The sequence below is a fragment of the Lactuca sativa genome, chromosome 7 (genome assembly GCF_002870075.4).
Source record: "Lactuca sativa cultivar Salinas chromosome 7, Lsat_Salinas_v11, whole genome shotgun sequence".
Lineage (NCBI taxonomy): Eukaryota > Viridiplantae > Streptophyta > Magnoliopsida > Asterales > Asteraceae > Lactuca > Lactuca sativa.
Window position 1 is genome coordinate 54,599,654 of NC_056629.2, and position 14,286 is coordinate 54,613,939.

Here is a 14,286-nt window from a genome sequence, read left to right on the forward strand (position 1 = left end):
TTGGAAGGTCTTTATATGTTCCATAAATTTTCTGTACCCTTTAATCTGGTAATCAGGTATGGCTTGGATCAAGAATGGCAAAGGGGGCTTGTAAGCTTTCAGAAGAGAGCAATTTTTCTCATCAGACCTCGGACTCGTCGAGTCCATGTTGCCGACTCAGCGATTCGAGTCAGGTTTCCTCGAATTCCAGTCAATTGCCTCTTCTGTTTGCACCTTATTGGTATTCTTCTAGATAGAGGTCAGAGGAGTGAAATTTTTTTTTCAGAATCAGTGGTTATTACATTTAGATGTGCCATTCTTGGATTTTGTTCGGTATTACTAAGAAGTTCACCAGATGTTCTTTGACTAATTTGTTGTGCAAGCTGACCTAGCTGTTTCTCAATTTTATGAATAGAGGCTTGCTGATTCCTAAGCAAATTTTGTTGATCTTTCATCATAGCTTGATGATCTTTAAGCATTATTCGTTGCTCCTTCAATTCAATGTCGGTATCATTATGCCTCTTCTCGGATGAAGTTAGAAACCTTGTGAAAATTTCTTCCAAATCAACTTTCTTTTCAATAACCGGTTCCTCCTTTTGATAGAAACCCCTTTCTTTTTGCTTGTATTTCTCCTCCTTTGCCTTTTTGTACTCATCATACGGGAGCCATTCCTTCTTGGGTTTCTGCCAATTATCATCATATCTATCACCGCTTGAATAGCAAACTTGTGCTTTCCGTTTCCCATTCTCATCCAAATCACAATCTTTAGTGAGGTGAGGTCCTCTACAATTCTCACATCCTACCCGGATAGCATGGATGGATTGGTCCATCTTAGTCATTCTTCGATCTAAACACTCTAGTTTAGCCATCATTGCCGCCATGCTATCGTTAACAGTGTTCACCACCCCCCGACTTAGCTTATTCCTTGGGTTATGATATTCTCTAGAATGCTTAGAGAATTCTTCAATTAACTCTTTGATTTTTGGGGGTGGCTTCTTTGTGAGAGGTCCTTGCGAACCAAGAAGTTGCCTTGTGGTCACATTCACTCCATCATAGAAAATGGATACTTCTTGTTGACTATTTAGATCATGATGCGGGCAGTTTCTTAGTAAGCCTTTGTATCTCTCCCATGCCTCATATAAGCATTCTCCAACTTGTTGTTCAAAGTTGGCAATAGCTTTCTTCAATTTGGCTATCTTTGAGGGAGGGCAAAACTGATCGATAAATTCTTCTTTCATCTTAGCCCATGTAGTGATGGATCCGGGAGGGAGTGACTTCATCCAATCATTTACAGCACCTTTGAACGTGACGGGAAGCATACAAAGCAAAACGGTTTCACAAGGCACATTCGGAACATTGAAGTAATCGGCTACATCGTTGACCTCATCTAAATGCTTGTAAGCGTCTTCATGATCTTTCCCATAGAAGGGAATCTCCTTAAGTTGAGCAAGTATGTGGCCCTTTAGCTCGAAAGTGGCTGTCGCGGGAATCACGGGTTGCACTAGTCCTGGGCCGGTATCGTCTCGTATCCTCTTCTTCCATTTTCCCATGGCAACTTCATCGATATTAGCCATGGGGTTAAATGGTTCTTCTTCAAACTCGCTTTCTTCTTCGAATTTGGAGTCGTAATCGTACTAAATTGCGGCTTCTTTTGTATTGTCTTTAAAACTTTCTAATTTACTGCCTTCGCTTTTGCTGACCGTTGGCCTCAACTGCTTTCTTGTCCTTTTTCTTACTAAAGACAACTTTTAGATTCTTCAACGGTGAATTCTTCGATGTTGCAGTTTCTCTTATGTTCTTGCCCATGTTTTTCCTTAGAGCAGATTCTGGGTCTTCATATGGAGGAACCAGAGGTGTGTTGGATCCTCGCGTCATATAATGCCTGCAAGCAAAATAAGAGAACTGCGTAAAAGAAACAAAAATAAAATAAAATAAACGGAACTATGAGACAGTGACGAACTCGCTGAGTAGCTTCGATTGCACTCGGCGAGTTCAAGCAAAAACAGAAAAAAAAATACTTACTAACTTCTAAAACAGAAAATTATTAAAACTTATCCTAATTACTTAATTACTTAAGAAGTAACTTTGTGTAAGATAAATCTCACACAAAGGATCGATAAAATTAGAAATTAATGTTAATTTGTGAACCGTTTCCCGGCAACGGCGCCAAAAACATGATGTGTGTGAGCTCGACTAGTTTTAAACCTACTTTTATTTATAAAATTAACACACAAAGTCAGTGGACCTATCGATTGTGGTGTAGCTAAATAAGTAGGGTATCGAACTCAGGGAACGGAAAATTAAAACTAATAACTAATATTATCTAAAAACAAGTAATAAAAGGAAATGTTTTCTCTAGTTTTGCAAGACTAAAAAACTTCGATAAACTAACTAACACACAATTTAACTAACTAGCAGCTAAAACATGTAATTTCCACTAAATTCAATAGTTAAGAGGACTTCTATTTAGGTTCGACTCATTTGATCACATGGACGATTTTATAGTAAATGTTTCGCTTTAATTCTTCATTGGTTACCGATTGAGGTGATTTGATTCACATTCGTTATTACTAATCCTTAGAAAACATTAATTCAAGCAACAGCCAGTTGTCTAAATTAATGAATTTCCTAGATATTGGTTTGGGTTAAGTAAGACTTGTAGTGGTTAATTAAGTTGGTCACTCAATTAACCTCTTGTTGATGGTTCCTCATACAAGCTCACACATTAACTTACCTATCTTCTAGTTAATTCTAGTTTCACCTTCGTTATTCCTAGACATACGACTATGTGGTCACATAAATCATATGAAATTAATAACTAAGAGATGTTCATACAACTTAATTACTGATTTATTCACAGAAGAATAGTTATTATCAACATATAAGGTTCTTTAACAAGGTTAACAAAACATAATCACCAATTAAAATTAATCCTAACCATAAAATCAATCCATGTTCACAAAATCATCTACCCTAAACAGAAGAATAAGGGTTTAGTTCATAATTGCAGTAAACATAAACTTAAAAACGAAATTAAAGATTTTAAACATGATTCAAATCAAAAGATTACTAAGAATAAACTAAAATTTCCTTAATTCTCTTCAAGATTGAATGTAGGGTTGATTCCTCAGCTTCTCACCACCTAACAGCACCTTCAATCGTAATTTTTCCTCCTAGGGTTCCAGAGATGTCCCCTATCTTGATCTCCAAGTCCCTATTTTTATTATTCTAGAAACAGAGGTGACTTGTCGAGTCTAGTGATCGACTCGACGAGTCTGTCACTTAAAACCCGTGTACGGCAAGGACTCACCGAGTCCTTCTTGTTTTGGGCATTTTTCTTCCTTGTTTCAATTCTTGAACTTCCAATCGCTTCTCCTGCTTCCTTTAGCTTCCGAGCATATCTTTTGGACTGCAAATATAATTCCAATACTATTAAGTATCTTTTGTCCATAAAATGTAAATAATTAGCCGAATAATGATAAAAATCTATACTAAATCCATAGCTAAATATGCACATATCAATGACATACCTTTTAGTGTAGTTGAAAACCTTGAAGCTTTAGGAGCCTAGCACCAATAATGTGAATGCCTCAAATGGAACCACAAATCACCAACAACAATTAGAGGAATTGAGAGAATATTTCTTGCACACAAAATCGGATATGCTCTTCCAAAGACTCACTAGGGCCGATTTCATGCGCTAGAGGGTTTCTTATATAGTGTGTCATGATTAGGGTTACACCATGCAAACCCTAATGTGCATGACTTTCCTCATTCCTTAGGCTCCATGGAATATCCATGGGTCACCACATGGGTTTAGCTGAATATAAAGAACTATGGATCACATGCCCACTTTATAAGAATGAATGATTTACACAATCAATCCCCAGATGTTTAATTAGTCTCTTTTGATCACAAAATGAATTCCAAATTAATTATTGATCAATACTAATTAAATAATATGATTTTATATTAACATATTAGAACTTATATTATATTTATAAATCATAAATAACCTCTTCTCAAAAGTCAATCCTTACAAATTGTTCCGGTGAAATGCAACGCAAATTGACCATGCTACTCTCGGTTCAAGTACATACCAAATATAGTTATGGACTTAGACACCTTATCCAAAAATAACATCATGCCAAACTTATGATATATATATATATATATATATATATATATATATATATATATATATATGACAAACGAAACATTTATGCTACTATTAAGTGTCATATTTTGTCATTTCTAGATTATGTGTCATTATTTACTTAAATATTATGTTTGTAAATGTTCATAGGCAATTCAAAGAAAATTAGTATGTGTGCTTACACCATCAACCTTGATCAATGGCAACATTGGGCCTTTGTTCATGTTCTTTTTCTAAAGGATGTTTATTCTTTTAGTTACATAGATTTGTTCTCATTGGAAATATATTAATATTATTTAAATACTTTATTTATATATAACCATGTTCATTAATCATTACATTTGTGTATAGGGTATAAGTAGTCTTCATAATGATTCAACTACATATGGATTTGCATTGTTTGATTGTGTGCTTATAATTTTGGGTTGGATCAGTGAGTGATGATGCTTCATGTATAGATTTCGGCTTATTTGATATTTAATATTATAGTTGAAAAATGTGTTGTTGTTAGTATCATCAATTCTAGAATCATGTGCAATTAGCGGTTGAAAACATATGTTAGGATTTTTTTATTGTGGCAAATAAAAAAGTGCCACTAAACGTAGGAGCAATTTTAGAATTGCATGAATTTTTAGTGGCACAAATGATGTGTCACAAAATAGTTTTTTTCTACAGTGGCAAATAAAAAAGTGTCACTCAAACCCTAAAACCTACAACGTCAAAACTGAAAAGTGTCATTAAAGGGTTTTAGTGGGAGCACTTCTGGTGACAGTTTTTATTTGTGTCGCTGATTCTCCTTGAGACACTTAGTGACACTTTTTTTTTGGTATTTGGTGGCACTTTTTTTGAGCCACAAGATGACATTTTGTTTGTAGTGAGTAAAAAATGGAAAGGCATAAGTCGCGGCCTAGCATGAAATATGGATTTTGTTTAAGAAGTTTTTAATCCAAGATATCTAAATAATATTGTAGGGATTTTCAATACCTTTCCTGTGGATAAAGAACGTCGAAATCAGAGTTCAAATGAAGAAGTTATGGCCGTTTGAATATAGGAGGGTTTTTAGGGGTTCACCCCTATTTAAACACATTATCTCACCCATGAACCTCCCATAATTAATCTCGACTCCCTTTAAGCCCTAATATCGAACCCTAGCCTTGAGAGTGAAGATCTTGGAGTCTTTTGTTGATTTTTTGCATTCTTGTTGAGGAAGAAGGTCATAGAAGAAGGTGATGTTGCTTTCAAGCTTGTAGATCCATAAACTCATTCACCTTGTGCATCTATTCAAGGTATAAAGTCCATACCTTGCTGATATTCTTTCTAGATCTCTTTAGATGGGTATTTATGAACTTTTGTCCCAAAAACTTGGACCTTTGCGAGTATGAGGTATTCCAAAGCTTCTTGGTTGTCCGTTTACATGTTTTTGAGCTCCTTGATCCATCAAAATGGTCACTTGATCGTTTCCTTTGGCCCATGCATGAGTTGAGTGACCTTTAGTGTTGTGGAAGTTAGGTTTTTCAGGTTTGAGCCCTCTTTAGTTAGTCATCAAAAAGACTTAAAGTTAGAGACTTGGTTAAGACATTATTAGGGATCGGATTTGACAACTAGACTTACTGGCTTAACCATTAAAGCCCTTAATGATGACTTTGGGCTGTTACGGAGTACGATGGGCGTAACTAGCTCGTACGTAGCACGTACTGGCCAAAGGTGGCGTACGTTGGGCATAGATTAAGTATGTATGTCTTACTTAGTCATTGGACCATCGTTTACTTTTGTTGACCTATTGACCTTAGGTCAACTATGGATTGGCTTGGGATTTATTTGGGGCAAAATCGCCTTTTGCCTATTCTTGGAATATTTGGATCATTCGTAGGGTAATATCTTAATTGTTGATTAGGGTTGTATTTATTGTTAGTTGCTGTGAGATTATCCGATTCAGCGACCTGATCTGTTATTTGTTTACCAGCGGATTGAGGTGAATCTTCTCCCTATGCTTGTAAGTCGAAGGCACTAATGTCGGTTCACTAAATTGTGTATGTAGGATGGTAGCTGTCTTTGAGACTCTTGCATGTTTGTATGAGTCTGTATGGTACTATATATATATATATATATATATATATATATATATATATATATATATATATGTGTGTGTGTGTGTGTGTGTGTGTGACAACTAATCGTCATGTTTTGTTATTATATATCATGGCTTCTGGGTATGTTACCCTGATTTTCTAGATTTTAGAATTATGGTATATAGCAGACTCGGGTTTGTTTTGGTAGTAGGAAGAATTTTGAAGTGATTATCTATTTGTTCTAATTGTGGTTCTTTTGGGTTCCTTGTCATCAGTTGGGATTGTAGATGGGTGTGGAATTATATCAAAGAAAGGTACTTTAGATACGACAACCTTTGTCGATATTAATAAAGTGCTTCATCTAGTTTTGGATGTGAGCACCCGATATCGTTTGATCATGTGATCTTAATCCAGTAAGGTCAATTTGGTGGTGATTGGGTAGGAAGATTGTGGGATGGCTAGGTAATCAAATGATTATGATGTTATCAGAATGTACATGAATCCAAGTGAGGGATGGTCACTTGGGGCTACCAGGGATAGTTTCAAGTGCGAGCCACTTTAGAATCCGTGCGCATGTTAGATTTTTGGATTGGTACATCTGGAGGAAGCACCAAGGTTGCTTAAGGATGGGAAGAATCCAAGATATTTTAGGATTTTGAGTGCGGAGTAGACTATCATGTGGCCGATGGCGCTTTGAACAGCTAATCGGGTGGTGCGGATAAGAAATTGTTTGATTAAGGATTAAATGTGAAGGTCGGTCAACATGGTAGCATCCTATGTCAACTAGAGAGCTAGTTCTAGTTGCGAGAGGGTTCAGGGTTAAGCAAGGAATAGTGTTCATTGGTCAGTAATGTAAGACTGCGGAGCATCCGTATCATTCACCAGGTTAGTGTGCGGTTGTAGGACTGATGTAAGACTACGGAGCAACTGTATCAATCACTAGGTTAGTGTATGGTTTTGGAAGTGATGTAAGACTTTGGAGTAATCGTAGTATTCACTAGGATATGGTGTGGTTATAGAAGTGTTATAAGACTGCAGAGCAGCTGTAGCATTCACTAGGTTGGTAGGTGGTGGTAACAGTGATGGAAGTCTATGACTTGGATCGTGGCATTCTCTAGGATGATTTAGATCATCACATGGTTAGGTGAAGTGTTGTGAGTGGACCTCAACTTCTGTAATACTTGGGAAATCATAGGTTGGGTTGGGGCAAAATGTGATGTGAGTACTAGGTTCGGTTTGTAGCCATCACTGGGGTTAAGCGGACTTGGTGATCGTTCGAGCATTGGTTGCATTGCTCTTCATTGGGAGTGATTTACTGATGGAGTTCTGTTGGTGGATGGACCAGGACCACCTATACCTGTTCTATTCTTGAGTATGATGTTTATTTTGTTTTCGATGAGGATTTTTCAGTATTGGTAAGTGGTCGGGGCGTAAATGTTTCAGGTATCTGAAAACTTGTTCTGGACAGATAGGTTTGTGTTGTTCGAGTTATGAAGTTGAGCCATTGTGGGAATGGTTTAGAATGGCTCTGTCTTCCTGGGAGTCAGACATTGATCAGGGTTTTCAGTTTTAGGTGTACCGGTTGGATGCTCGTTAGCTTAGGGAAAAGTTGAAGTTCATTCTTTGACAGGGGTTGTAATTTTCCGCTATTTTGGGCTCACCGATGGTAAGGGTGGGTGGTTATCGGAGTGAGGTAACTTACCCAGTCATCTTTGGGATTCAATGAGTTCATTCGGGATCGTTGGGCTCAAAAGAGGAGATAGTAATGAATGATTTCGAGGACGAAATTTAATTTAAATGGGGGAGATTTATAACGCCCTATTCCAGGTCATTATGTAACTCAGGGTCGTGGGCCAAAAGTCAATTCCGTAAAATCTTTGGGGCCTTAAGGAGGAGAAGTTAGTCCTTAAGGAAGGAGGTCATGATGGTTGAGAGATAAAACCTTTGAATTTTGTTTTAGGATGAAGAGTAGAAAAAGGAAAGTCATAAGTCGGGGCCTTGCATGAAATACGGATTTGGCTCAAGAGGTTTTTATTCCAAGATATCAAAATAATATGTGGGTCTTTTCAATACATTTCTGTGGATATAAAGAACTGTTGGATTAAGTGTCTAAGCCCATAACTGTTTTGGTATTTACTTGACCCGATTATGAGAATGGTCCTTTTAGGTTGCCTTCACCATAGCAACTAATAGGATGAATTATGGGGAAAGAGGATTTGTTATGATTTATTAATGTATTATAAGAATAATATATTAATTGAGAAATCATATTATTTAATTAGTATTGATCAGAAATTAATTTGAATTAATTTGGTGATCAAAAGAGACTGATTAAATTAACGGGGATTGATTATGTAAATCAGTAATATTTATAGTTTGGCCTCATGGGCCTTATTGGTATAAGATGGACGAAATCTCTATGAGAGTCCATAAAGATTTTGTCCAAGGCTTCTTCATTAAGGAGTCCATATGTTGCTTATGGCCTAAGCAAGGGAATTAGGGTTTCCAAGTTCATAACCCTAGAAGCCTCAACTATAAAAGGAACCCCAAAGTCTCCCAATGATTTCTTGGAGAGTCCTAGACGTTTTTGAAGGCTCTTCCTCTCTCTCTCATATTCTTCCAAATTTCTAGTGGTGTTTATGACTCCATTAGAGGTGCAACACTTGGGGCACTAAGCTTTCAAGAGTCAAGGATTTTGTGGATTGTTCTTATTATTGATACATAACAAGTAAGGTAAGATTCCAAACATTTTTTTACATATGAATTTCGTTCTTAGACATGTTAGATTAGGGTTTATGCTTTGGAAGATTTTTTGCATGTATAACTTGAGGAAAACCTAGATCCAAAGCATTAGGGTTGCATGCACACCATAAGAATGATGTTATGCTCAAAACCCATCAAGAACGTCGAAATCGGATACACTAGGTATAGTAGGAGAGAGGCATTCGTGGAGTCTAACCGAGTATGCTAGGCATACTAGGAGTACGTTAGGCATACTAAGAGTACATTGGGCGTATGCAATCTGATGCCAAACCCTAATTTTTTGGGTTTCGTCCCTATTTAAACACATTATCTCACCCTTAGACCTCCTATAATCATCCTCCACTCCATTTAATCCCTAATATCGAATCCTAGCATTAAGAGTGAAGATCTTGGAGTCTTTTGATGATTTTGTACATTCTTGTTCAGGAAGAACGTCATAGAAGAAGGTGGTGTTTCTTGTAAGCTTGTAGATCCAGAAACTCCTTCACCTTGTGAATCTTTTGAAGGTATATAGTGTGACAACCCGAAATTTTCATTTGTATAATTTCCACATCCAAACACTCCAAATATTAGTCAAAAATATTTTAATACATTTTTGGCCAGATTTAAACCCGTTTGGTACCTTATTTTATTTTTCGTCAAAAGATATAATAAAAAGAAGTGACGTAATTAGTGACGTGTAATAAACCGGACAACCCGACACCTTAGCTAGGTGTTTACAGCCAAACAAGGGAGTTTGGGCCATAAACACCCTTCTCCCCATGAACTCATGCATATAGCATGAGTTTACACTTGCTCCTCACTTTTACCACTCCCCACTCAAGAACACTAACTCTTTTCTCTCAAGTATCATCACTTTTTTCTTGCAAAATCCGCCAAAAATGTAAGTTTTCTTCCTAGATTCTTTCATAAAAAACACTTAGGGGGTGTTTGGCTTAGCTTTTCATAGCCAAAAGTCCTTTTTGTAAAAGAAAAAAACAAAAAGATGTTTGGCAAACTAGTAACTTTTGGAGTTTTAATACAAGGAAAAGCATCTTTTTGGAAAAGTCAGAATTCCCTGACTTTTTGTAACTTTTTGGAAAAGAACTTTTGAGCTTTTAAAAGCTAAGCCAAACACCCCCTTAATCTAGTGTTTCTACATCTTCTCATCCATGAATTTCTGATTTTTACTTAGATATTTAAAGAATCTTCAGATCACCAAGAACACATTTGTGCTTTTAGGTCCTAAAACACCTCTACAAGCTTCCTAGAAGTAAGTATACTCTTCCTAACTAGTTATTGGCTTAGTGTTCATGGATTAAACACCCAAAAACCACAAGAACATGTGTTTACGGTTTGGGGATCTCCCAAAACCGTAAACACCAAAACCATAAACACCATAAAGGGTGTTTTGGTGTCCCTAACTCCTTCCTTAGCATGTTTAATGGACTAGAAACTTGTATGAATGAGCTTAGGACGATAAAACATGAAAGAAATGATGTGCTCAAGGGTTTACGGCCGTAAACCCTAGTGTTTACGACTGTAAACTCCCAAGGAGTGGTCTAAGGACCGCAAACTCCAAGGGAGTACCCTTTCTAACCCTAATCACTTGTCAAGCCTTTGATTTGACCTTAGAACCCTTCCTACTGATGCAAGAGACCTTTAAACACACAAACTCACCATTTCCCATGAGTTTACGGCCGTAAACTCATGGGGGAAGTGGTCTCTCAACCGTAAACTCATAATAAGGGTATCATTTGAAGTGTAAACTCCATAATGAGGCCATACACTCTTTAGAAGCAAACCCCTAGCACTCCTTGCACTTGAAGCAAAGTGTTTTCATACATGAAAAGGTCTTTACTTACTTAATTGGTGATAAAATGACTAATTAGACACCATTATGTGCCACTACATGATTCATAGGATACGTGGGTGTGTTCAAGTCCTCACTTGACACCTAGCATCCTACCTGACATTCCATCTAGTCCGCTCACTGCAGGTGAGTTCATACCCCTTAATTAACCTTTCAAATGTTTTTAAATGCTTTTACGAGGGGCGGCGGGGGGGGGGGGGGGATACTAGTTGAATCCAACAAATTATAGTATCAATCACATGTGATTTGTAACTTACAATCAAAAAGGATTTCTTTACTTCTAACCGTTTTGCCATCAAAACTGCTTTCAATGTTTATCAAACTCATTTCATGTTAAATTGTTATAAAAGCTATTTCCAAACTCTTTTAAACTTCTTATGTTCCTAAAATATATCTACACCAATATATTTATATAAGTAAGACTTGAAGGACTTAGGACTGATAGCTCGCCTTATATCCTGTTCTTGTTTGATTGGGGTCTTAGGGTATATTGTTATCTGTCAGACTGTCGTTGAATTCTTAGTTATATATTGTATGTATTTGTGTTGGATATGAATGCCTTCACTCAGTTCAATACTTTTGTGTATCCAAGATAGACTACAACATGCTATTTAACTATAATAGGTATAGTTAAGGTTTACCACTCCTTACTACCATTACTATGATACCTACCACAGTTAGTACTATTATGAGTCTCTACATGTAAGTAGTATACAAGAAGAATACCATATACTATACAAAAGAACACTAAATACATAATATCGAGAAGCACACTATACACTAATACAAGAGAACATACTAAAACTGAATGTGATACACTATTCCTCAATACGGCACTTTACTACGCCTTCGCTGTGTAACCATAGTCTCCTGGAGGGAGAGCGGGCTCTACGTGTATAGATCTATACAGAGCGGACACTCTCACATCCCGACTGCTAGCTACAGTCCGAGCCGACTAGGCCCAGGGATGATAACATGTTACCACACTACGTGTGACCTGGAGGGTCATTATACATTTGATCGCCTATCCGCATGGTTACATATAGATTCACATTCGGATCCCTAAATGGAAAAATTAAGAATTAAAGCTAAAGTAGACTCCCCGAGGTGTATTATATACTTATCACTACCTAGAGTCTGCAGTTTATTTACCATTCAGCCGGCAGTAACACTCCTGGAATAATACATTATCTTCCCATTTACTTTGTATAAATGAAGTCCAAACTATATTTTTATAATTGAGAGTCTAATTGGGAAAACTTCTACACACTCAAAGGATTAAACCTACAAGTAACCAAGTCTTGGCAGAAGACTACTTTTACTAGAAAAGATAGGATTTTCTAGAGATTCACACTATTTTCAAACTTGATAAAACCTTTCATATTACACGATTGAAAACACTTTTATACAAGCAATGACACTAAATTCTTATGAACTCACCAGCTTTATGTTGATACTCATTTTCAAAATAACTTTTATTCTCAGGTCATTAGTTGACGGGTACAGATGCAACTTTTGAGAAGACGGAGCACGTACAAGAATCCTCTTTATTTTGATTATACTTTTTGGTGTCTAACAAACTGTACAGAACACACTTGTATTACAATTACTATATTAATGCAATGGATGTTGTTTCTTGTTTTTACTATTATGCATTGTTATGATACTGTACATGACGTCCTCCACCCCAGAATGTATTCCGCCGTTCTTCGTTTTGGGGTGTGACAGATTGGTATCAGAGCCTTGTTTATATTGAACCAAGTATATCAACCCATAAAAGATATACGAACTATAAACACATCGGGATTAAAACACTCTGACCAAGAATATATACTTTTAAATAATAAAATATTTAACTAAGTATATATATACACATCCATTATTACAAAGGGTCAGTATCTTACTAGAACAGAACAAAAGTATTAAGATTGTTGAACAGCACAATTAGGCTTAGAGACATATAGTCAAGTCTGGGTGAAGGTAGCCTGATCAACTACGTTTTCCTAGGAGTGACTAGCATATGCCTAAGAATGGTTGTGGTGTTGCAACAAGTCTAAAAACTTACCCAGACTACCACAAGAATGTTAGAACAAGAATACTATAGGAGTATTCTGCAATTCGGTGATTTACATATGTGAGAACTAAAAGGGTCGTTGCGTGTAGGACGATAGTTGCTAAGTGGATACCCTACGGTTACATGTGATTAAGACGCTATAGACTTAGAATCTATGATCTTTGCTCTATTTCCTATTCCTTGTTTGGTTGTGCATTTAGAGTTAGGATCACTTATTCGAAGGCCTATCCTATCTCGGTTACATGTAATTTGTATGCATTATGCAAGTATTGGGTCGACTAACAACAATCATCTTATAAGTATCCTAGATTACGTCTATTAACCTTTCTTTCCGTATTCTCGTGTAGATAGCATGGCTGGATTCCACCATCCCGACGATCCGTACTATCCAAACCAAGGCATTAGAGGATGGCTCGAGGAGGAGTCAGAAGACGATAACCTGATCCCTTTGGATGATCACCGTGCAGAAGGCTTTTCGGATAGCTCCAGCTCCGAGCCAGAAGTCAACAACCTACCCCCTGTAGCTCCAAACCCCAACCCCCGTCCAGCATTCCAAGGTCCGACTCCCATGTGGGCAACAACCTTGGATCAATGGAGCGATGAATAGGGTCAACCCTTACCTTTCAACGGAGACCGAAGCTTTTACAACATAAGCGAGGGTGGCTCGGCTGATCGAGCCCTACCTGTCATGGTCTGGAGGATTGCTAGGAACGTCGAGCAAGGTCATGCAGCTATCAGAAGAGTTGTGGAAATTGATGCCAACTCTAACCTTAACATTGTACGTATCCGCCAGGTGGAAGAATCCATGGATAGGACTAGGAGGACCAATGAGGATCTGCAGCAACAGCTAGCTGCATCCCGAGCTGAAGTCAGGGAACTCCGGGCGCATCAGAGAGCACAGGATCGACATCTTCAAGAAGTTGTCCGCCAACTGGCTGATCTTAGGGTTCGCCCAAGGGATACCCGTCGCTAGTAGAAGATGTCAACTTATCTCCCTCTTTTGTTTAAGGAATAGCCTTTTCTTTTCTATGCTCGGTAGAGCACTTGTCTGTAAACATTTCTAACTCTGAAAGTACCTTATCTAGACTCCTAGACTGCCAACGTTTTCTCTTATGATTTGATGTAAGACCTACTGTTAGGCCATTTTCCCCGAACCCATATTACATCATTAATACCAGTAATAATGGCAGTTACCTACTCTGTTGCTATGACTCTATCTAATAGTTGGACTATGTCGATTTAGTCCATGAAATACTCTCATCACATATGCAATTGATTCTTACTACTGTCATCACCTCTATAAACTTTCAGTAAAAGATGCCTCCCCGCAAGCGCCAGAACAGAGGCAGACCTACGACTCAAACTCCACCTCCACCACCTCCTCATCCGCAGT

The 14,286-nt window shown here is 37.5% G+C and overlaps 1 protein-coding gene and 1 non-coding gene across 2 annotated transcripts; one reads left to right on the plus strand and one right to left on the minus strand.

Moving 5' to 3' along the window:
- Positions 1-239: 239 nt before the first annotated feature.
- LOC128127245 (uncharacterized) lies at positions 240-1,553 on the minus strand. Its single transcript, XM_052765689.1, has one exon. The coding sequence runs from the start codon at positions 1,551-1,553 to the stop codon at positions 240-242; it is 1,314 nt and encodes a 437-aa protein (XP_052621649.1).
- Positions 1,063-1,169, plus strand: LOC111883936 (small nucleolar RNA R71). The gene has a single exon (XR_002847548.1). It is a non-coding gene; the product is annotated as a small nucleolar RNA R71 (small nucleolar RNA).
- Positions 1,554-14,286: the final 12,733 nt, after the last annotated feature.